The sequence below is a fragment of the Hippopotamus amphibius genome, chromosome 2 (assembly GCF_030028045.1).
Source record: "Hippopotamus amphibius kiboko isolate mHipAmp2 chromosome 2, mHipAmp2.hap2, whole genome shotgun sequence".
In the NCBI taxonomy this organism is placed as follows: Eukaryota; Metazoa; Chordata; class Mammalia; order Artiodactyla; family Hippopotamidae; genus Hippopotamus; species Hippopotamus amphibius.
In genome coordinates, this window is record NC_080187.1 from 216335512 (window position 1) to 216360947 (window position 25436).

The 25436-nt window shown below is 39.3% G+C and overlaps 1 protein-coding gene across 13 annotated transcripts in view; it reads left to right on the forward strand.

Moving 5' to 3' along the window:
• Positions 1-25436, forward strand: part of PEAK1 (pseudopodium enriched atypical kinase 1) — a 272370-nt gene that overhangs the window by 230848 nt on the left and 16086 nt on the right. For all 13 annotated transcript variants that reach the window (XM_057723460.1, XM_057723457.1, XM_057723463.1 and 10 more), the window contains one exon: positions 17023-17768. In XM_057723460.1, the coding sequence (XP_057579443.1) occupies positions 17023-17768 (746 nt within the window). The remainder of the gene's footprint in view (positions 1-17022; positions 17769-25436) is intronic.

A 25436-nucleotide genomic window follows, 5' to 3' on the forward strand; every position in this document is an offset into this window, starting at 1 on the left:
ACTCACCTGGAAGGAAAGAGATGAACTAGTTAATGATTTCAGTATAAGTGCAGTAATAGATAACACACATGGAATTTTTTTTTTTTTTTTTTTTTTTTTTTTTTGGCCACGCCACGCAGCTTGTAGGATCCTAGTTCCCCGACCAGGGATTGAACCTGGACCCATGGCAGTGAAAGTACAGAGTCCCAACTACTGGACTGCCAGGGAATTCCCCACATGGAATATGTTTATATTATATAGGGAAGGGTGTAAAAAGATGCCTTCCTGGGGACTTCCCTGGCAGTCCTGTGGTTAAGACTCCATGCTTCCACTGCAGGGGGCTTGGGTTCAATCCCTGGTCGGGGAACTAAGATCCAACATGCCGCACGGTGCGGCCACACAAAAAATAAATAGAATTTTTTTAATAAAGAAAGATGCCTTCCTGGAGGTAATTTCTGAACTTATTTAGCTGGTTGACAGAGGGAAAGCAGAGTATTCCAAACAGAGGCAACAGCATGAGCAGAAAGCATGGAGATGCAAAATGGCTTGGTGTGTGTGTGGATACCACAACCATTTAGTGTTGCTGAAGTTTGCCCTGGAGAGTCAGGCAAGATCATGTATTTGAGGGTAAAACCTTGGATTGTTTTTGCTGTTTGTGGTTGTGAACCATTCAAGGGTTTTAAGCAGAGGAATGACATGATTAGATTTGTGTTTTAGAACGTCCACTGCAGGCTGCCATGTGAGGGTGGGTTAAAGGTGAATTATTTGGTAGCAGAAAATCTGGTAGATGCATACCATTGCAGGACCACATAAAAGGATGACAGAGAAAGTCCTCAACTAAGATAGTGGGAAGGGGAACAGTGAACAGATTTAAGAGAGATTTGAGTCATAAAATACCTTATTGGTTAATTGGATATGAATGACATAAGGAATCTGTAATATACCCCAGATTTCTGGCTTGGAGCTAGCGGACTTGAGGAGGTAAGATCCCAATTATTGGAGGTGTTGAGGCAGAGCCTGAGGGATCATCTCTCAAAGATGCCGTGAAGGAGAATCCTGCACTACACAGAGGGCTGAACTTATCACTAATGTACCTGTCAATACAAAGATTCTTCAGTTTTGAAATCATCTTCACTCTTCTTCCTTGAGTGCCCACTGAGTTCTGATCTCTCTCTCGCTGTTGAGTGTCACCGAGTTTCCTTCTGAAAAGCAAAGCTTAGGGCTGGACAAGGGTTTCTTAGTACTCTTATCCAGTGAATTCAGGAGAGAGAAGAGTAGCGTGGGTTGGACTGCCCCATGCATAGCACTAGTAAGATCCTTATGGACCACTGACCAACTCTCACACCTGTCTGGAAACCAGTGGCATATAACATCAAAGCATTCTTCTACCTAATTTCTCACTTCCTTTCTTTGTCTTTTTTCTCTATCAGGTTATCGTAAGGAAAAATCATTCTAAGATCAGCTAGTGTACTTTGGTCCTTAAGAGGACCAAAAGATTAGGTAAAACTATAGGAGAAATACTCTACCATGTCCTTTTGGGAAACTCAATCATAACAACCCACATGCAGTTGAAAATACATTCCATAAGGAGAAGACTTCCATTCTAAGTTCCTGAAGCCTTCTGTGATTTGTGGGTGGGGGAAGAGTATGCCCTTGCAGTTTACCCAAGCAACCATTTTGGATACCATTTTCCAGTTGGAATAGATTTTATAGTCAAGCAGCTTATTGCACTTTTTCCATTCTTTTAAATTTTATGGGACATATTATGAGATGAAAATTTTATTTTTTATTTACTATATGTCCTCAGATAGCATATCAGGAATTATATTTCAGACATTCTTACTGTACCAAAATTTCTTTCATGACATCCTCAGTAAAATATATATAAACTTTTACTGATTGTTTGTTATCTTATGGCATCTTTTCTTTAAAAATATCCATTATCCCATATCAGTTAAAATTAACTATTTTTTCTTATTATCGTCTCAATTATGTAGATTATTAGAAAAAAGTAGAGCATTGCTTTCATGAAAATGCCAAGTGCTTTCCATACATTAACTCATTTAATCCTCACAACAACCTTAGGAATTATTGTCCCATTTTTCAGATGAGGAAAGTATATCAGAGTGGCTTGCTCAGAGTCACAGAACTAGTAAGGACTGAACCAAGATTGGAACCCAGTTGGTCTGTATTACTATACTATAATGATTGTAACCACTAAATTCTTGGAAGATACTGAAGGGCTGCAGTTGTATCCCCCGCTGCTTTTTTTAAGTAATCTACTTTGAGACACAAAATTTAAAACTCTTTAAAAAAAGATTATAATTTCTTAGAGTACAAAAATACTGTTACAGATGCCCCATCAGAAAAATAGCTTTCTTTCTACCTATTGCTTTACTTTTAAAAGTATGTGATGCTCTTAAAATGTTGCCTAGCTTTGCTTAAGTGGTGATACTTGACTCCATAGGATATGATACATGGCTAGTTGCTTCTTTGGAAAGGGTTTTACTATGTGAATAAAATAATAGCTGAGTAATAGATAGGGTTGGCTCCATCAGTTCTACAAACTGATAGGGTTTTTTCTTGTTGTTTTAGCTTTTTGTTTTGTTGTTGTTATTTTTCCTAACGGAATAAGCATTTTAGGTGGCACTTGGAACTTACCTCTTTTAATATTTTCAATAAATCATTTGCATGAAGTTTTAAACTATCCCTTGGAGTAATTTCTTATGATTTAATGCCCTAGTGTCGTTTTTTTTTAAATGCATGTGTTTTAAGACCAAAAGGAAATAAAACCTCTTAATATAATAGCTTCAGATCCTTTTAAATATTCTAGAACCATTCCATGAACACATTACATACTTCTTTTTCATTTTTTCCCTTACTTCTTCTTCTTCTTTTTCTTCTTTAAAAATAAAAATGAGTCAGAGGACAGATGGACTGATGGAAGAAATGTAAAGTGGGCTTAGGAAACAATGTTATTTACCAGGAAAAAAACATAGGCTTGGGGGATCAGAAAGGCTTAGGTTCATATGACAGCTGTATCACTGCCCACCTCCATGATTGTGGGTCAGTTATTTACCATTTCTGAGCTTCAGTTTCCTTATCTGACATGAGGAAATAGTAGCATCTGCTTTGTAGGGCTGATGGCAAAAGAAGCATTTGGTAAATAGAAGTACTTAATAATTGTGAAGTTCCTTTATTTCTACACCAAAATATACTCTTTTTTTCAATGTTTGATATGCTAGCCAGAAAGGGTAGAATAAAGTAGAAATAATTTTAACTGTTTATTAGCAATGTTGAATAAGCAGAGCAACAGTATACAAGTACAAAAAGTTGATGGCTGAGGGAGTGAGATATGCTAGAGGAGACAAGACCCCAAGGTGGCCAACAGGGACCAGAGGAGAGAGAACAAATAATAGCCCGTACTGTGACAGACCCAGTCCCCCAAGGTCTGCTAGTGATAGCAAAACAAAGGGACATGGTTTGCATTGTTTTGTAGTTCCCACATCTTAGATAGTTCTGAAAACTAATAAGTCAAAAAAAAAACAAAAGAGAGAGAGACTGGAACAGGCCTTGATTGCCCTACTTCAGAATCTCCTGTTAGACCTCCACCCTTGAGACAGTTTCCTTTCTCCGCTGTGGTATAACAAGAGCTGTTGTGATTCAGCCATTCCCACAAAAAGCTACTGACTTACGTGAACCATCCATTTGTTTTTTACCTTAGAGATCCCTCTTTAGGGTTAATTCAGCTGCCTTTTCTCTTGTCCTTTACATAAAAAGCAAACTTTATTTTGTTTATAACTGGATTTATTATTAGATTTTAGAGCTGCAGTATACAGTATGGTAGCCACTAACTATATCTGGCTATTTAAATTTAAATTCATTAATATGTAAATAAAAATTCACTTCCTCAGTCTCACTAGCAACATTTCAGGTGCTCAATAGCCATATGTGGCTAGAAGCTACTGTATTCAACATGCAGATACAGAACATTTCTATCATCACAGAAAGTTCTGTTGGACAGCACTGCTTTAAAGAATTGGTTATTTGGGAGATTTGTATTGTCTTCTATGGGCACAAAAATCGTTATTGGTTTTTATGCACTTGACAACTCCTTAGGAGGTTGCCCCTTACAGAGTGATGGTTTTCCTCTGGGTGATGGTGATATGTGATCACTGAACAAACTCTGATCTACAACACCTTAATCCACCCCAAACTGAATTTAGCAGGGTATCTGCCATCCAAAATGATTTCCTGAAGAAGTGATAGAAAGTTTTTTAATCAGACCTTCAACATTTTCCCCCATGTTTCTTATGTCTATCTCAAAATGTCTAGAAGAAATATCACTAGATTTTTATGTGGCACACCTGACTACTTTATCAGCCTGTTAAAATGAGGATCTTGTAAAAACTTCTACTGTGCTGGAAATTGGTTGGTGACTTTAGCTCTCCTTCAGTCACTTTGTAACTGAGTACTCTAGACATTACTTTTCAGAAAGATCTATCCAGTCTCCCTTTACTGGACAGAATTTTGGCTTGTTCCTCTTTCTTTATGCCTACAATCTAGCACATTATCTAAAACACACAGAAGATGCTAAGAACATGTTTGGATGGGTGTGTCAAAAATGACGACAGCACAAGAGGGCAGACAACAGTATCAAGCAGTATCAGCAATATTTCATCTTGTGGAACTGAAAACCACAGCCACAGAAAGACAGAGAAAATGAAAAAGCAGAGGACTTTGTACCAGATGAAGGGACAGGATAAAACCCCAGAAAAACAACTAAATGAAGAGGAGATAGGCACCCTTCCAGAAAAAGAATTCAGAATAACGATGGTGAAGATGATCCAAGACTTTGAAAAAAGACTGCATGCAAAGATGGAAAAGTTTACCAAAGACCTAGAAGAATTAAAGAACAAACAGAGATTTGCAACACAGTAACTGCAATGAGAAATACACTAGAAGGAACCAATAGCAGATTAACTGAGTCAGAAGAGCGAATAAGTGACCTGAAAGACAGAAAGGTGATAATCACTGATGTGGAAAAGAATAAAAATAACAGAATGAAAAGAACTGAAGACAGCCTAAGAGACCTCTGGGACAACATTAAATGCACCAACATTCGTATTCTAGGGGTCCCAGAAGGAGAAGAGAGAGAGAAAGGACCCGAGAAAATATTGGAAGAGATTATGGTTGAAAACTTCCCTAACATGGGAAAGGAAAGAGCTACCCAAGTCCAGGAAGCGCAGAGAGTCCCAGGCAGGATAAACCCAAGGAGAAACACGCCAAGGCATATAGTAGTCAAACTGACAAAAATTAAAGACAGAGAAAAGTTATTAAAAGCAACAAGGGTAAAACGACAAATAACATACAAGGGAACTCCCATAAGGGTAACAGCTGATTTCTCAGCAGAAACTCTGCAGGCCAGAAGGGAGTGGCATGATATATTTAAAGTGATGAAAGGCAAGAACATACAACCAAGAATACTCTATCCAGCAAGGATCTCATTCGGATTTGACAGAGAAATCAAAAGCTTTACAGATAAGCAACAGCTAAGAGAATCCAGCACCACCAAACCAGCCCTACAACAAATGCTAAAGGAACTTCTCTAAGCAGGAAACAGGAGAGAAGAAAAGGACCTACAAAAACAAAAACAAAACAGTTAAGGAAATGGTAATAGGAACATACATATCGATAATTACCTTGAATGTAAATGGACTAAATGCACCAACCAGAAGACACAGACTGGCTGAATGGATACAAAAACAAGACCCATATATATGCTGTCTACAAGAGACCCACGTCAGACCTAGGGACACATACAGACTGAAAGTGAGGGGATGGAAAAAGATATTCCATGCAAATGAAAATCATAAGAAAGCTGGAGTAGCAATACACATATCAGATAAAATAGACTTTAAAATAAAAAATGTTACAAGAGACAAGAAAGGACATTACATAAAGATCAAGGGATCAATTCAAGAAGAGGAGATAACAATTATAAATATATATGCACCCAATATAGGAGCACCTCAATACATAAGGCAAATGCTAACAACTATGAAAGAGGAAATGCAAGGCAGAAATAGAGACGCAGATGTAGAGAGCAAACATATGGACACCAAGTGGGGAAAGCAGGAAGGGTTGGGGAGGAATGAACTGGGAAATTGGGATACCAAATTGTACACTCTAAATATATGCTGTTCATTGTCTGTTAACTAACTGTATCTCAATAAAAGTTCTAAAAAAAAAAAAAAAAACAAAGAAAAAGAAAATGACTACAGATTCAGGTTAGGGAAATTGAGCTCTCCTGAGGAAAGTTCATAGAGGAAAATTTCAAGTCCTAGTTTGTGTGTTCCATTTATCAGCTGGCTTTTTCTTTCTAAAATGAGTCTTTATCAGGGGTTTCCTAATTAAGAAATTATGTAAGCCACACCTCAGTTTCCTTTCCATGTGAAACTGTCTACATTTCTGATCTTGCTTACCTAGAGCATCTCCTTAAGGCTGCAGTGTTCAAACACTGAAAGAAAACACCTGAAAGTCTTCTGTCTCCAGGACTTCCTTTGGCAATATATTGACCATCAGTGTTAAATGTAAAAAAATAGATGTACTTAAAGGAATGTCATTACAGTGCCAGCCTTGATGTTGTAATTAATGTCATCATAAATGGCAGCTTTAAAAAAATCATTCTGAAGAGTATATATTCATTCATTTACTCAACAGATAATTACTGAGAATAACAAGTAATTCTACGGACCAGACATTATGCCACACACTGCAAAGTTAATTATTTGAACCAAAGATTTAAGAATTTTTAGATTATCTGGATGTTTTAAAAAAAAAAATGAGTGACAGCTTTGAACGTTTGTGCATTTGTTGTACTTCCTAAAAATGTAATTATTTCTATTTAAAAAGAAACCATAGACTGTGTTCCTATCTTTTAAGTTAGCTGCATTCACATTTAAAAATAGTTTCCCATGTACTGGAATTTGTTGGCAGTGTGCAGTATTCAAGTTACATAGATAACTTACCCCCAAATAAATAATCTCTGTTCTTGGAGAGGTTCTCATTAATGAGATCTTTAAAAAATAGAGTCTGTCAGCTGCTACACCACTGACATTCTTTAAAGTGACCCATGTATCTCTTTATTTGAGGCGAAGCCTAAGCCTGAAGTGGTCTTGAAGCTTTGTTTTATCGTTTGGAATGAAGTTGATGTCCCCTGTGGTTTGCCAGTTGGTGCGTACATTTAACTGTGGTGGGACCTAGCACAGGAATAATGCCTAGATAGATCAGAACCCTTCCTCCTAAGCTGCTGATGGGGATGCCAGGGGATGATACAGTGAGTGCTGGGGGCAGCCAAGGAGAGGCCTTCTCATTTGACAAGGCTGGTACACAGTGTGCTATGTGGCACCTGCATTTATAAACTCCAGTGCATGTTTCCCAGTTTGGCGATGATCATCTCTTCTCTTGTCCTCTCCCTTCCCATTCTCATCTTGTTATTTGTCATGAGCCCTGGGAGAAGATTAAGGATGAAGATTGAAATTATAAGTTAAATAGAAAAATATATTCCATTTATTTTGGTTTTAACACTTTCATTTGTTGAGTGCCAACTATCTCCTGGGAACCAGGCTAGGCACTAGGAATACTAGTGCTATCTTCAAGGACTCCTGGTCTTTGGGAAACACAGACATGGAGGCTGGACTCTTAGGAGCTCATGTGATAGTTGCTGTGAACCATTAAAGGTTCAGTGAAAGCCCCTGCCTGGAGGAGCCTAGGAGAAGGTCACTACGGTTTTAAGCTCGAAAGAAGAGTAGTTGTTTCACAAGCAAGGGAGAACATTCCAAGTGGAGGGAATAGTGTATACAAAGGCCTGAAGCTTGGTAGAAAAATGAATGTTCAGTTAACGACAAGTAATTAATTAAAGGTAGCTTAAGTGCAGAGTGAAAGAGGCAAAGTTGGCAAAGTGGAAAAGCAAGGCCAGATCATAAATGGTATGAATGTAGCACAATGAGTGTATCTTTTACCTATAGGAAATGGAGAGCCACTGGAGAATTTTGAACAGAAGGACATGATCAGGATTTTTTAAAGATCATTCTGGAAGCTACCTATGGGATGACTAGAGGCAGGGAGACTGACCAGAAGACCATGACATTCCTGTCACTGAATACAGAGCTAATCATACTCATCAGCGTACTGCTGCTATCTAAATGGGTCATCTTCAAGTGCCTTTACTCCCCAGCACCCCAAGATTGCAGTGATTGTCAGGTCTTCAGCAAACGTTTGCTGTGATTTGTCCCAAGTGTGTCTTCAAATGATAGTGCCTTCCAATAGATCTCTATAGTGATGTAATTATTATTTTGAGTTTTTCACTGTATTATCATCTTTAAAATGTTGATCTTTAGAGATAATATTTTTCTTATTTCTGTTCTGTTTATCATACCAATCATGTAAGTTTTTAGAGTCCGTATCAATCATCTTCCTTCCTGAGGAGTTTTAAACACCCTTTTAACGTCTTTGAAGTAGTGTCATTAAATTATTCCCTTTTAATCCATCTTTCATAATTTACTTTTCAGTACGTGATGTAAGACCTTATTTATCAGTCTGAAGACATTTTTAAGTGAAGAGAAAGTATAGAGTTTAGAAACTCAAAAAGAAAGGAAAGTAAGGGTTGAGTGTGGTTTAGTCAAACATATTTGTCTAAAAGAACTTCTTTAGTCTATAGCAAGGCAAGATTTAGAACTCAATCTATTTTTTTTTTTCCTTCTGTTTAGAGAGCTGGCATGCCACAAAAATGTAGAGTATGTGATGTTATATCAGGCCTGCTGAAAGCTGAGCTTAGTGTCTGGTCCCAGAGGCTTGAGAAGAATGTACAGGATTAAAAGTTTAAAATAAATAAAAACAGCTAAGATACCAAGCTTTTAAAACAAATTGACCCAGATGATTGGAATTTAGTTAGGAGAACTTGTCCTTCTTGGAGGAAAAAAATTTAAAAACATAGGACACTTTTAGACTTGGGCAAATGGCTTGACCTACTTGCACGGGCTGTAGAATGTTCGTGGTTTCATTTGGAATGGAAACGTTTCTTATTCCCATGTGGAAATCTTAATATTTATTTATTTATTTATTTATTTATTTACTTACTTACTTACTTACTTACTTACTTACTTGCTTATTTATTTAGCTGTGGCGGGTCTTAGTTGCAGCACATGGGATCCTCGTTGCAGCATGAGGGATCTAGTTCCCTGACCAGGCATGAAACCCAGGTCCCCTGCATTGGGAGCACAGAGTCTTAACCACTGGAACACCAGGGAAATCCCCCCATATGGAAATCTTAGCTCCCAGGAAATCATATCCCACTGTTTGGGAAGAAGAGAAACCGCTATTAATTATCTTTATTTCCTTGCTACCTTGGCTGTCCGTTTTCATTTTGGAATGATGACCAACTATGCTGACACTCTGTCCTTCAGTCTGGCAGCTGTTTCCTGCACACCTGCTGTGTGTCTCACACTGCAGCAGAGGTTTTGAGGGAATGTAAAAAAAAAATACACACGTTATAAAAAGGCTAAAAATGCTGTCATAGAGTGAAAAGTGGAAAGAGAATACAGAGGAAGAAGTGATGGCTCCCAATTTGGAGGTGGAGAGTAGAGAGAGGGGAGGGTTTTTGTGGAGAAAGACTTATTTGAGCTGGACAGAACACCTTTACTAAGGTAGAGATGTAAAAATAGAAACATGGAGCATATTAAAGGAACAGGAATTAAGTGATTCTTGTGGAAGGGTTGATAAGAAATAGTGGTAGATAAGACTGATAACCTGAGGAGTTTGGACTTTATTCTGAAGGTGGTGGGAAGTGACATGATCAGCCCTCTTCCACCTCCTCTGATAAGCATTGAAGAGTTGCTGATGGTGTTAGACCTTGTCTCACCTGTCAGTTCTGAGGTCATTTAAAAGAAAAGAGAAGCACTTTTGGAATCCTCCATTCCTTCTGTGTCCATGATTGTTTTTGTTTATTCTGATTTAGAAAAAATGGAAAGAAAATGTCCATCCCATAAAGATTCTCCTAAGGTCCACATTGGAAGGAGTGAGAGTAGATTCATGTTTCTAGTTTTTGTTCATTAATTCCTTGCTTCCTTTCTTCCTTCCATTTCCCCCTCAGCCAGACTCTTTGCTTTGTCCTGGGTATCCAAATGAGAAAAGTCTCTGCCCTCAATGAGGAAGCCCGTGGGGAGTTCAGACAGGGACACAAGTCAAGTATTCCACGTGCTTAGAGAGAAATGTTCACAGAATATATCTGTGGTCCCAAGGAAAGAGAAGTCAGTTTTGTAAAGTGGAGTAAGAAACATTCCTCAGAGGCAGAATGTTTAAAGACGAGAGGGGAGGGAGCAGAGACACAGAGCATGAAGTAACCAAGAGTGCTGGAGAAACCACAAGCAGTTTGGTAGCTCCAACTTACAACACAAGGGGAGGTGCTGTGAGAGAAACAGAACAACCAGGGCTGGGTCGTAAAAGGCTTGCTTTCTTGTGCTGGAACAGAGAAAACTCCATCCTCAGGATCAAGTCCAAATTTTCAAGGACAGATTTTTTGAAGTAGAGGAGTGCCATGATCAGCTTTGGTGTCTGAATAAAGTCTTTCGTGGCTAGTGTGGCGAGCGAGGGAAAACTGGAGACAGTGGTAACGGGACTGCCACAGTAGTCAGGACAGGAAGACAAGGTGCCGGTGCAGCTCCCTGCTTCTAATTTTCTCCGTGGTCTAGGTCAGCAAATGGAAAATGAAGATTTGTTACAAAGCACATTTCCTGTCCTCTTGTAAATAAACTATGCTTCTGACTTCTCACATTACCTGAGGCAAAGTAGGGCTGGGGCAGCCCTGGGAGGGAGGCCCCACCATCACAGGAAGAGTTCAGTGAATGGCCCTACATCCTTCATGATGTTAAGAGCACAGAAAAATGGGATGATGTGACTGAAAATTGAATTTATGGTGGTTTCTAAGAATGGATTGTTGATTTGTTTTATTTAGGTATAATTTACATACCATAAAATTCACCCTTTTTGAGTGTGCGATTCAGTGAGTTTTAGTATATTAGTAGAATTTTACAACCACTACCAGTGTCTTATTACAGAACATTTTCATCATCCCAAACAGAATCCCATTAACAATCACTCTCTGTTTCCATTCTCCCTTCCCCTGAGCCTTGACACCCACTAATCTACTATCTCTATGGATTTATGTATATCTAGACATTTCATATAAGTGGAATCATATGGTATGTGGCCTTTTATTACTGGCTTCTCTCACTTAGCATAATGTTTCCAAGGTTCATACAGGTTGTAGCACATATCAGTACTTCATTTCTTTTTGTGGCTGAATAATATTCCATTGTGTGGCTATGCTACATTTTGTTTATCCATTCATCAGTTGATGGACATTTGAGTTGTTTCCACTTCGAGGCTCTTATCTTGTGCTTATACTCAAATGTTGCTGTGAACATTTGGGTACAAGTTTTTGTGTGGACGTATGTTTTCATTTCTCTCAGATATATCCTTAGGATTAGAAATTCTGGGTCATGTGATAAGTCTTATGTTTTACTTTTTGAGTAACTACCAAACTGTTTTCTAAGGTGGTTGCACCATTTTACATTCCCACTAGCAGTGTATGAGGGTTTGAATTTCTACATATCTTTACTAATACTTGTTCATCTGTTTTCTTAAAGCTAGCTTTGTGGATGTGAAGTGATGTCTCATGGTTTTGGTTTGCATTTACCTAGTGAGAAATGTTGAGCATCTTTACGTGTGCCTATTGGCCATTTGTATATCTTCTTGGAGAAATGTCTGTGCAGATCCTTTACCCATTTTTTTTGAAAGTCCTGGATCATCTTCACCATCATTATTTTGAATTCTTTTTCCAGAAGAGTGCCTATCTCCTCTTCATTTAGTTGTTTTTCTGGTGTTTTATCTTGTCCCTTCATCTGGTACAAAGTCTTTTGCCTTTTCATTTTCCCTGTCTTTCTGTGGCTGTGATTTTCAGTTCCGCAAGATGAAACACTGCTGATACTGCTTGATTCTGCTGTCTGCCCTCTTGTGGAGGAAGCTGTCTGGGAGGCTCCTGGGTGCTTCCTGATGGGAGGGACTGATGGTGGGTTGGACTGGGTGGGTGGAGCTCAGTAAAACTTTAATCCAATTTGGTGGGTGGAGCTCAGTGACACTTTAATCTGCTTGTCTGCCAATGGGTGGGGCTGTGTTCCCACCCTGGTGGTCGTTTGGCCTGAGGCGACCCAGCGCTGGAGCTTACAGGCTCTTTGGTGGAGCTAATGATGGACTCTGGGAGTGCTCACGCCAATGAGCACTTCCCAGAACCTCTGCTGCCAGTGCCCCTGTCTCCTTGGTGAGCCACAGCTGCCCCCCACCTCTGCAGGCAACCCTCCAACACCAGCAGGTAGGTCTGGTTCAGTCTGCTATGGGGTCACTGCTCCTTCCCCCTGGGTCTTGATGAGCACACTTTTTCGTGTGCCCTCCAAGAGTGGAGTCTCCGTTTCCCCCAGTCCTGTGGAGGTCCGGCAATCAAATCCCGCCGGCTTTCAAAGTCTGATTCTCTGGGGATTCCTCCTCCCATTGCTGGACCTCCATGTTAGGAAGCCTGACATGGGGCTCAGAACCCTCAGGACTTCTGTGGTTTAACTGCTCTCCAGCTTGTGAGTCACCCACCCAGCATTTATGGGATTTGATTTTAATGCAGTTTGCGCCCCTCCTACCATCTCATTGCGACTTCTCTTCTGTCTCTGGATGTGGGGTGGGTTTTTTTGGTGAGTTCCAGTGTCTTTCTGTTGATGGTTGTTCAGCAGTTAGTTGTAATTCCGGTGCTCTTGCAAGAGGGAATGAGTGCACATCCTCCTACTCCGCCATCTTGATTCCTCCCCCTTTACCCATTTTTAATGGGTTATTTATCTTTTCATTGTAAGAGTTATTTATAAATCCTGGATACAAGTCTTTTATCAGATGTATGATATGCACTTTTTCTTTCCCATTCTGAGGGTTGTCTTTTCACTTTATTGAAGTTAACTTTTTTTTTAATTAATTAATTTATTTAATTGGCTGTATTGGGTCTTTTTTGCCGTGCGCAGGCTTTCTTTAGTTGAGGTGAGTGGGGGCTACTCTTCGTTGTGGTGCGTGGGCTCCTCATTGCGATGCGCGGGCTCCTCATTGCCGTGGCTTCTATTGTTGCGGAGCACAGGCTCTAGGCATGTGGGCTTCAGTAGTTGCAGCACATGGGCTCAATAGTTGTGGCTCACGGGCTCTAAAGCACAGGCTCAATAGTTGTGGCGCACGGGCTTAGTTGCTCCGCAGCATGTGGGATCTTCCTTGAGCAGGGATCGAACCCATGTCCCCTGCATTGGCAGGCAGATTCTTAACCACAGCGCCACCTAGGAAGCCCCTGAAGTTAGCTTTTGAAGCACAAAAGTTTTTTATTTTTATGAATTTCAATTTATTTTTTCTTTTGTTGCTTTTCTTTTGTTGTTTTAGGTATTATATTCAAGATATCATTGCCTAACCCAAGATTAAAAAAAAATTATTCCTATGTTTTCTTCTAGGAGTTTTATAGATTTAGCTTTAACATTTAGATCTTTCATACATTTTGAGTTAATTTTTGTATATACTGTGACATAGGGGTTCAACTTCATTCTTTTGCATGTGGATACCAAGTTGTCCCAGCACCATTTGTTGAAAAGACTTCTCTTTCCCCATTGAATTGTCTTGGCATCCTTGTTGAAAATCAGTTGACCATAAATATAAGGCTTTATTTCTGGACTCTCAATTCTGTTCAATTCATCTACCCTTATGGTGGTACCCCACAGTCTTGATTACCATAGTTGTGAAGTAAGTTTTGAAGTTGGGAAATGTGGGTTCTTTGACTGTTCTTTTTCAAGATTTGAGTGGGAGGCCCACTCTAGATCTTTTGTTTTCCATATGAATTTAAGAGTCATCCTGTCAGTTTCTGCAAGAAAGTCAGCTGGGATTTTGATGAGGATTACATTAAATTTTTAGATCAATTTGGGGAATATTTTCATCTTAACATCCTAAATTCTTTATTCTTTTTGATGATATTGTAAGTGGAATTGTTTTCTTAATTTAGCTTTTGGATTATTCATTGCTATTGTATAGAAATACAATTGATTTTTTATATTGATCTTATATCCTGCAATCTTGCTGAGCTGGTATATTAGTTCTAATAGTTTTTCATGGTTACCTCAGGCTTTCCTATATACAAGATTATGTCACCTGTGAGTAGAGATAGTTTTACTTCTTTTCCAATCTGGATGTTTTTATTTCTTTTCTTTTCATGATTTCCTTGGCTAGGTCCTCCTGTACAATGTAGAATAGAAGTGACAGGAGTGGAAATCCTTGTCTTGTTCCTGATCTTCAAATCAGGAAAAATCTAGTCTTTTATCATTAAGTATAATTTAGCTCTTGGTTTTTCACAGGTGACCTTTATCAGGTTGAGGATGATCCCTTCTTTTCCCAGTGTGTTCAATGTTTTTATCATGAAAAGTACTGGATTTTATGAAATGCTTTTTCTGCATCCATTGAGCTGACCATGTGAGATTTTTTTCCCTCTTTATTCTGTTTACATGGTGTATTACATTGATTGATTTTCAGATGTTAAACCAACCTTGCATTCCTGGGATAAATCCAAATTTGTTGTGATGTGTATTCCTTTTTATATGTTGCTGGATTCAGTTTGCTAGTATTTTGTGAGGATTTTTGTGCCTAGTAATAAGGGATATTAGTCTGTAGTTTTCTTGTATTGTGTTTCTCTTGTTTTGATATATAGGTAATATTGGCCTATCATAGGTTTCAAGTTGGTTAGTGTTCCCTCCCCTTCTGTTTTTTGCAAGAATTAATGAAGAATTGGTTTTAATACTTCTTTAAATGTTTGGTAGAATTCATCAATGAAGCCATATGGTCCTGGACTTTTCCTTGTGGAGATTTTGTAAATTACTAATTCAGTATCTTTACTTGTTACAGGTACCTTACAGTTTTGCCTCTTTTAGCCCTAAATATTTATTCCTTTAGTCATTCAAGAAACATTTATTAAGCATCTATTACATACAGGCTCTGATTCTTGACATAGAGGGTACAACAATGAGTAAAACAGAAGTCCTGGCCCTTTTAGAACTTAGCATTCCCAGACACCTTCTCTGTCTCATCCTCATGCTGTCTGTATATACATATTTCTTATTTATATGTAATGTAGCTCTGTTCCTTGTAAAAGAATATTGCTACCTGCCGTTGGTGGAGAAAGGGGGTCCTTCCTTAGGTTTGCTTATATATTGTCAAACTTTGTGTAAACTCTTACGTGTTCTTGAAGAGAGTTGCACGCATGGGAAGTGGAGTATATTGTTTTTACAGCCACAGTTGATGTGGTGCTTCCCCTTGGCACTGATACAAGGACATGATTTTTAATAAAACAAACCACCACCTTTGTTCATTATCATCCCCAAGACTACCCAGCGCCTTCTGTTCTGTCTGATCACCAGCAGGAGCATAGTTTCCTAGGGCTGCTATAACAGAGCACCACTAACTGGGTGGCTTAAAACAAGAGAAATTTTTTCTCCTGTAGTCCTGGCAGCTTGGAGCCAGATTAAGGTGTTAGCAAGGTCACGTTCCCTCCGAGCTTCTGGGTGGAATTCTTCCTTATTTCTTCCTAGCATCTGGTGATGGCCACCAATCCTTAGCATCCCTGGCTTGCAACTGCATCACTCCAGTCTCTACCTCTGTCATCTCATGGTGTTCTCCCTGTGTGTCTGTGTTCATATGACGTTTTTCCCTTCTTATAAGGACACCAGCCATATTGGATTGAGGCCCGCCCTAATGACCTCATCTTAACTTGATTACCTCTGCAAAGTCTCTATTTCCAAATAAGGTCACATTCACAGGTACCAGAGGTTAGGGCTTCAGTATATTTGGGGAGAGAGAACATAATTCCATGCATAGCAGAGCATTATGCTCTAACTCTGAAGTATTGAGTGGAGATTTCATTTTAATAACATTACTAATTTTAATAGATTTTATTAAAATTTCACGGTATATTTTTCTGTCTTAAAAAAAAATGCCCCTTCTCCATTATAAAATAAGTCCTGAAGGTGTCATTGATCACATATTTATGTGTTTTATCTTCTTCTAAGCATAAATTCTGGAAAGGGAACAAAGATGATTAGTTCTGTAACTAGGGCTAGTTGTAAGAGAAGTTCAAAAGTAGAATCTCTCAAATCACAGTTTATATGGCCCCCAAATAAAACAGAATCATGTAAGAGTTTGTGAATGATGTTTGAAACAGCAGTTGACTGCTTGTATACATGGTTCCCCGTACCACAATCTCAGGGATTTTATACATAAACCAGTTTAAGTGGTGCCAGAGTCCATCTCTGTAGTGAAATGAAATAACATGGTTTATGAAATTGTATGCATATGTATTGGATGGAGAATGACAAGTGTTGTATACAATACAATGTAACTTTGGAACAAAGTTAAAAGAATAGAATTGTATTTTCTGAGCACCAGTTTAGCAGTCTCATTTTGCTAATCCCAGTTGTTTTTAATAATGCTTCCAAGTATCTTTTTAATCCACAAATACTATCATCTCTCTTCTGTCACAGCACAATCATTTGGTGTCTGTCACTCATTAGTCCTCTAGTGTGGAGAATACAGCACTTTTGGGGCCAGGAGTGGAGAATCTTTATTCCTTCTTGAAAACAAAGCCCATCACCCTGTTCTATGGCAAAGAAATACTGAGACATTGTTTACATTTTTGCTCCCATCAAGTCTTGGATTCTTACCTTGCTCCCATCAAGTCTTGGATTCTTACCTCGAAATTTAGCTATTTGTTCTTTGTTTGTTTTCTTTTACTATTTTTGGATTAAGGCATTGACTTCCTGTATTCTCATGGCTACCTCCCTTACTTCTGCTTAAGTTTCAATTATGTAACAAGAATGAAAATTTTACTTAATTATTCCTTTTTTCCCTTTCTTTCTTTCTTTTAAACCAATACAGGGCAATCTAGAGCAGCCATGATACCTCCCAAGCATCCACGGCAGCCTAAGGGAGCTTTGGATGATGCCATTGCCTTTGGTGGGAAAACAGACCAAGAAGCACCTAATGCTTCTCAACCTACACCACCCCCACTGCCAAAGAAAATGATCATAAGAGCCAACACAGAGCCAATCTCCAAAGATCTCCAGAAATCCCTGGAAACTACTCTTTGTGTCATGGCTAATCCCACCTATGATATTGACCCCAACTGGGATGCCAGCAGTGCTGGCTCTTCAATCAGTTATGAACTTAAGGGACTGGACATTGAGTCTTATGACTCCTTAGAGAGACCTTTGCACAAGGAGAGACCTGTGCCCTCAGCAGCAAACAGCATCTCCAGCTTAACCACTCTCAGTATTAAGGAAAGATTTTCCAACAGCACAGAGTCCCTGTCCAGCCGGCGTGGTCCCTCTTGTAGACAGGGCCGGGGTATCCAGAAGCCACAGAGGCAAGCACTTTATCGAGGACTTGAGAACCGTGAAGAAGTGGTGGGTAAAATCCGAAACCTTCATACAGATGCCTTGAAGAAACTGGCTATTAAATGTGAAGACCTCTTCATGGCTGGGCAGAAAGATCAGCTCCGTTTTGGGGTGGACAGCTGGTCAGACTTCAGGCTAACCAGCGACAAGCCATGTTGTGAGGCAGGCGATGCAGTTTACTACACAGCTTCATATGCAAAAGATCCACTTAATAACTACGCAGTCAAGGTAAGAAAATACTATGAATCTGATTTTAATCTTCTCCAACACACTGTTATTGAGATGGGACTGGTTTTGTTTTGTTTTGTTTTTCCTCATTCCTCCATTCAGCAAAAACTTATGCGCATCTACCTTACACCAGATATTGTAATAGAAGAGGGCTTAACTTATTATCTAGAGGAGAAAACAGATATGTAAAGAGACAGACTTATAACACAGTATACTGAATGCTAAGACAGAAGTAAACAGAGTTCTGTGTGAACTTAGAAGGACCTTAACCCAGACCCTCAATGCCGGAAAATTCTTCCTGAAGTAGGTAATCCTTGAGCTGTGATTGTTTGCAAAGATCTCCTGTACAAATGAGGTCTGTTTGTGCCTTCCACTCTGTTTCTGTCTTTATTCTTTAGCAAATAGGAGACCCTTGTCTATCCCTACTTTCTAACTCCTCTGCTTCCTGGAGAAACATTTTTATAGAGGAAGATAACCAATATTTATTGATGTACCAGGAACTTTTTGTATTATATAATTTAATCTTCACATCGATTTCATGGGGTTAAGATCTTTTTATCCATTTGACAGATAAGGAGAATAAAGCTTAGGGTCACACAGCTGGCAATCAGTAGAGCTAGGATTTAAACACAGCTCTCTCTGACCCCATAGCCTACACTTTGTCTGTCATGTCACATATTAATTTCTTAAATGTCTATCACGCATTCCAGCAACCCCCTTCTTTAAGAAGGCTAAAAGTCTTAACATCAAGAATTCTTGAGCAGTTACATTCACTGTAACAGTAAGCCGTAGGCTTCATCAGTGTCATAAATAAAGCATGGACTTTGAGGTCCAGAAGATCGGGTTCAAATCCTGACTCTGCCACGTAGTAGCTCTGTCACAAGTTTCTACTCCGAGTCTCTGTTTCCTCAGCTTTAGAAAGAAATAATAATGGTACCCATCTTGTGGGGCTGTTTGGCTAAAAGAGAACAAAATGTCCCTGATCGGAACTCACTTCTTTCACTATCCCTCAGCTGCTTCCTTAGGTTACTTTAAGAGAGCAACAATCCTTTGAGCCTCAATTTCCTCCCCTTTTAGATGTTTACAATGATGATCCATCTACGTTGTGGGACTGAGGTTAGGATCAAGTAAGATAATACATGTGAAAGAGTTTCTAAAAACATCAAGCTCTGTGTAAACTTAAGGTAATGTTCTCCCTTCCCACAGTCCCTTTTTGTTGATTCTGTTCACTCGTTCAAAACTAATTAACATATCTAAATGACTTGTACGTGTTAATTTGGCTTAGAAAGACCAGATGGTGTCTTAGTAAATTAATGGATAAGGTGAATGATTGGCCTTACCTGTCTATCAAGGCAGAATATATATTTGGAGCAGACCTTCAGCTGGCTGCTCTCTGCATTTGCAGCGCCTAAGCCACTTCACTCTCTGGTGACACTCGCAGAATGACCCTGTGCCCCAGCGCACACTTTTTAAATTAAACTGAGGGGTAAACTGCAGAGAGAGGATCTAGATTCAAGTTAATACATTACTGTTGAGTCTAAAAATGTATTTTGAGACTCTTTGTAGCATTCAAGAGCTATTATGCCAGTTGGAGTTATGGGGCCTCATCTATCTTGGGCCTGTATTGCTATAAGATTGCCAGTGCAGGATGAGTACCTATTTCAGAAAGGGACATTGAACTATCTGTTGTTTCAAAACAACTAAGAAGTAGAGCTTGACTAACTTTATGTATTATTGCTGTGCAATCTTGTCTCTTTCCCAAATCAATGGTTTGGTATTGATTTCTTTGCTTGTAATGATGCAAAAGCAATCTCCAAAGAACAGGTGGCAAGTGGTTATATACTGAGAGTTGTTGGCAGGTTTGGAAAAGGATGTTTTACACTAAATGGTGAATATAAATGTCTCTTTGAAGACCCTCTAGGCATTTCTAGAGGTACCCAATTGATAGTTACAATCTTAAAGGAATAAAGGACACTGTGAACCCTGCCTTTGCAGAGATAAGCAAAAAACACCAACAGTTGGCTCAAACAAACAGCTTTTTTACTGTTTGTCTTCTTAAAATATCTCTTTCCATACTAATGGAATTTAGAGTAGCTTAACAGGTATGACTGTCCTCTCTCTTTTTTTTTTTAATTGAAGTATAGTTGATTTACAGTATTGTGTTAATTTCTGCTGTACAGCAAGGTGGCTCAGTTATACATGTATATACATTCTTTTTTATATTCTTTTCCATTATGGTTTATCCTAGGACACTGAATATGGTTCCTTGTGCTATACAGTAGGTCCTTATTGTCCATTCATTCTATAGGTAATAGTTTGCATCTACTAACACCAAACTCCCAGTCCACCCCCGGTCACCCTCCACAACCACAAGTCTGTTCTCTATGTCTGTTGAAGAGACTAAAAGGTCTTTTAAAATGTTACAAAAGGAAGTCAGTGCTAGAATTTAATAATTTGAAAGCCAAAGAATACTACCCCTTAAATACCAAATCCACTGCAGTGATAGAGTACTAAGATCTTAACTTTGGGTGTTGTCTTAGGTTGCTCAAGCTGCCATAACAAAATACTAAGACTGGATGACATAAATTTATTTTCTCACAGTTCCAAATGCTGGAAGGTCCAAGATCAACGTTCTGGCTGATGTAGTTTCTAGCGAGGGCTCTCTTTCTGCCTTGCAGATGGCTTTCTTCTTCCGAAGTCCTCACATGGCTAAGAGGGTGGGGGCTCTCTAGTGTCTCTTCTTATAAGGACACTAATCCATATCAAGGCCCCACCCTGTGATCTCATGTAACCCTAATTACCTCTTTGTAGGCCCTATCTCCAAATATAGTAACGTCGGGTGTTAGCACATCAACATGTGAATTTGGGGGTTCACAATGCAGTCCATAGCATTCTGCCCCTGGCCCCCCAGAATTCATATCCTTAACATATGCAAAATGTGTTCAATCCATCCCAACAGCCCCAAAGGTCTTAACTCATTCTAGCATCAACTCTAAAGTGTAAAGTCCAAAGTCTCATCTAAATATCATCTAAATCAGACATGTGTGAAACTCAAGGTCTGATAAATCCTGAGGCAAATTTCCTCTCCAGCTGTAAACCTATGAAACTAGTCATGCTATGTGCTTCCAAAATACAATGGTGGACAAGCATAGGATAGACAATCCCATTCTAAAAGGGAGAAATCAGAAGGAAGGGAAGGGATGATGAGGCCCAAGCAAGTCCAGAACCTTGCAAGGCAAATTCTGTTAGATATTAAGGCTCAGGAATAATCCTCTTTGACTCAGTACTGTGTCCTCCAGGCCCACTGGGGTGACAGCATCACCCCCGTGGTTCTGCTGGGCACCCTGATCCTTTGGCTCTTTGTAAGGGCCCCGCCCATATGACTCTCTGCCAGGGCAGCCTACCCCTGAGGCACTGGCCAGGTTCTTCCTGGCCTTCCAATCCTGGAGAGACAGCCCTGCTCTTCAACACCAAGGAGGAAGGAGCCATGCTTCTGGGCCTATGGTGGGAGTGGCAGCCCTGGCCCTGTGATGATCTCTGAAACACCTTCAGGGTCACTTTTCCCTTTCCTCAAAGAATAGTGCACTTTCACAGCTCAATAGCTCTATGGTCCAGTCCTGTAGAATCCAAGAAGTCCATCAGCCTTCCTTCACTCCATCCAGCTTTCTCTGTCCCTTTAATTCAAACTGACAATGCCTTTGCTGGTATACCCCCATCTCTATTTCTGGCTTTTGCTGAGATGGCTGATTAAGTCCACAAGTCACACTCTATCTCTTTATCAAATGGTTGTTCTGTCACACCCTTAATATTCTTTTTAGGACAAGCTTTCTCATTTTTTGCAGCGTGAGTAGGCTGAGAGTTTTCTAAATCTTCGAGCTCTGGTTCCTTGTTGCTTAACAATTCCTTCTTCAATTCTTTCTCCCTTTGCACTTCCCTGCAAGCAGTCAAGAGGAAACGAGTCGTTCCTTTAACACTTTGTTTAGACGTCTCTCAGCTGCATATCCAATTTCATTGCTCACAAGTTCTACTTTCCACAAAATGCTGGACCACAGTTTATCCAAGTTCTTTGCCACTTTATGAGAAATTTCACCTTTTTTTCTATTTTCTAATAATATGTTCCTCATTTCTAAGACCTCACCAGACTCACCCTTGATGTCCATATTTCTAGCAACAGTCTGTTCCTAAGTATTTAGGCTTTATCTATCATGAATCTTAAAACTCTTCCAGCTTCAACTCAATTCCAGAGCTCCTTCTACATTTTTGGGTATTGCTTGCAGCAGTACCCCACTTCTCAGTAAGAAAGTCTTAGTCTGCTTGGGCCGCCATAATAAAATACCATAGACTGGATGGTTTTATGAACAACAGAAATTTATTTTCTCCTAGTTCTGGGGACTGGAAAGGAGGATTCTTTTTCTGGCATATAGACAGCCACCTTCTTGTTGTGTCCTTATGTCAGGGCTTGGGAGGGTGGGGGAGAGAGTATGTCACATTGGGGGTTGGGGCTTTAACATATGAGTCTTGGGAAGACACATTTCAGTTCATAGCTTTATTCTGTTTTTCATTCAACGTGAATATCGTTATGATTTGTATTGGTCTTCAACTAAAAGACATCACAACACAGAGTAAAGAAAAATAGTCAGCAGACATGGGTCCAAATTCTGAATTTGTAATTGTGTATTCCCACGCAAGTCATGTAACCTCTCTTGATTTCCACTGCCCTACCTACCTTGTAAGATCGTTATGTGTATGTTTTTGTGTAGTGAAGCTGCTTTTGTAAACCATGAAGTATACATAAATATAATAAAATAATGCATGTTTGTTGTTAACAATAATGGAAAATTACTTCTCAGCATTCTTTTGGTCACTCACTACTATTCTTCATTAATATTAGGCACTAGCCTGAGCATATTTTGATAGGCTCTGCATTTAGATATTTTCTGTCTCATTCCTTCAAAGTCATAAGCATCTTTCCTTAAAATTATGAGAGAAGGTTACTAATGTTATAATCCTTAAGAATTTTAGCACTGACAAAAATTGGAGACAAACTAGGTGCCTGATATCAAGGAAACAATGTAATAAATTATGGTATATCAACCCAATGGAATGTTTGCAGCCATTAAAAATGGTCATTATGAAGACTATATAAAATCATGGAATACATTTTTTGTAAAATGTCACATTACAGTAGCAGAATACCAAATACTATGACCATAACTTTAAAAAAAATTGACCTACAAAATGGTAATATGTAAACAGTTTCTAAGTTAGAGTGGTGATGATTATAGGCAATTTTTATTTTGTTTAAAAATGATGTCATAATGTCTTTTCAGTGAAAAAGCTAAGAAATGAGAGATTTTGGGTCATTTGATACTGAGCTTCTTGAAGGCACGTATCCTTACTTATCTCTCTAGTCCCATCCTCTCAGCACAAATTATAAATAGCGCCTGCTGCATGCTGCCCTGCTTTGCACACACTAGTTCCTCTCTGTGAACTGCTCTTCTGGGAAGAGCATTGTCATGTGCAGGTGACCTATTTCAGAATCACCTCATTAAAAATGTAGTTACCTCAATCCCCTCTCACACCTACAGAATCAGCATTTCTGGAAGTGAGGCCTGGGTGATTGCACTGTTAGCAAGCACCCCAAGGTGGTTCCTACACACAGAATTTGAGGACTGTTGATGACGTGGTTAAGAATTTGGGCTGTTGTCAGACAGACTTGGGTTTAAATTTGTGCTTTAGCAGTTTATTAGCTGTGTTACCTTGGTCCAGTTACTTGCCTTTTCTAAGCCCAGTGTCTTTATCCATCGTAAAACAGAGATAATATTTCATTCTTCTTAAAGCCATTGTGAAAAATCACAAGAGTCAGTATGTACATAGAGATGTATATAGTGCTCAGCACATCATTTGACACAAAGGTAGCTATTTGTTCCACCACTCTCTTCCCATGTACCTAGAAAACTCCTCTATTTTCTTAAAGAATCCAGCTTTGTCAATTTTCTTCTCTGATCTTCTATTTATTTATTTATTTGGTTGTACTTGGTCTTAGTTGCGGCAGGCAGCCTCCTTAGTTGCGGAATGCCAGCTCCTTAGTTGCAGCAGGCAGACTCCTTAGTTGTGGCATGCATGTGGGATCTAGTTCCCTGACCAGGGATTGAACCTGATCCCCCTGTATTGGGAGCGTGGAGTCTTACCCATTGGACCACCGGGGAAGTCCCTTCTCTGATCTTCTGAGAACAGGCTGATGGCTTGTCTGTGTGTACCCACTCTATGCCTAGTAGATTTCTCTACCACTGCTTTATCATGCTACAGTTCTGCAGTTATACAATACTACCATTACACAATTAAAGTAACATGACTCCCCTCCCCACTGTTACACTTGAGCTTCCCCATGGCAGGGACCATGGCTTGTTAGTCCATATATTCTTATTATATTAGTAATCTAATACCCTTAGCATTAGACAGCATTATATACCATCTGATACAGTGTTGTGTACATAGTGGGCATTCAATATATATTTCTTGACCTTTCAGCAAACATTTACTGTGTAAAACATTGTGATATCTGTGTGGGTTTACAGAAATACACATGAATAAGACAAAAGCCTTGCTCTCAAAGAGCATATATTCCAGTGGGAAAGACAATGACATAAATAACTTTTAAACAAGGCATTATAATAAAGGTTCACAGTGGTGTGGAGATGTAAAGATAAAGGTTAATAAAAGAAAGAAGTCATTGTTAACACTCACCTCAGTGCCGATAAAAAAAGGGCCTCTAGTGTCCACTTTACGCTATTCTTAGGGGTGAATACAGTGTGTGAAGAGAATAGTGGAAAATTGAGCTATGGGAAGATTTGGGACCGAATTTAGAGGCTTTGATTGATGAGCTTAAGAGGTTAGGCTTTATTCTGTGTTTTGTGGGAAACTATTAAGGATTTTTAAACAGAGAGATGATGTAAGATTAATGATTTTGGAGGTAAACTGTGGTGAAAGAGTCCAGAAGGATTGTAAGCAGGGAAGCCAGTCATTATGCTATTGCAATAGTCCAGGTAAGTAATAATGAGATACTGAAATAGGACTGTGGAAAAGAAGCAACAGGTGGCCACTATGGAAAACAATTACAGTAATCCCATTACTGGGCATATACCCAAAGAAAACCGTAATCCCAAAAGAAACTTGTACCATAATGTTTATTGCAGCACTATTTACAATAGCCAGGACATGGAAGCAACTGAAATGCCCATCAACAAATGAATGGATAAAGAAGATGTGGCATATATATACAATGGAATATTACTCAGCTATAAAAAGGGATGAGATGGAGCTGTATGTAATGAGGTGGATAGAACTACAATCTGTCATACAGAGTGAAGTAAGTCAGAAAGAGAAGGACAAATATTGTATGCTAGCTCACATATACGGAATCTAAAAATGGTACTGATGAACTCAGTGACAAGAACAAGGACGCAGATACAGAGAATGGACTGGAGAACTCGAGGTTTGGGAGGGGGCAGGGGGTGAAGGGGAAACTGAGACGAAGCGAGAGAGTAGCACAGACATATATATACTACCAACTGTAAAATAGATATTCAGTGGGAAGTTGTTGTATAACAAAGGGAGTCCAACTCGAGGATGGAAGATGCCTTAGAGGACTGGGGTGGGGAGGGTGGG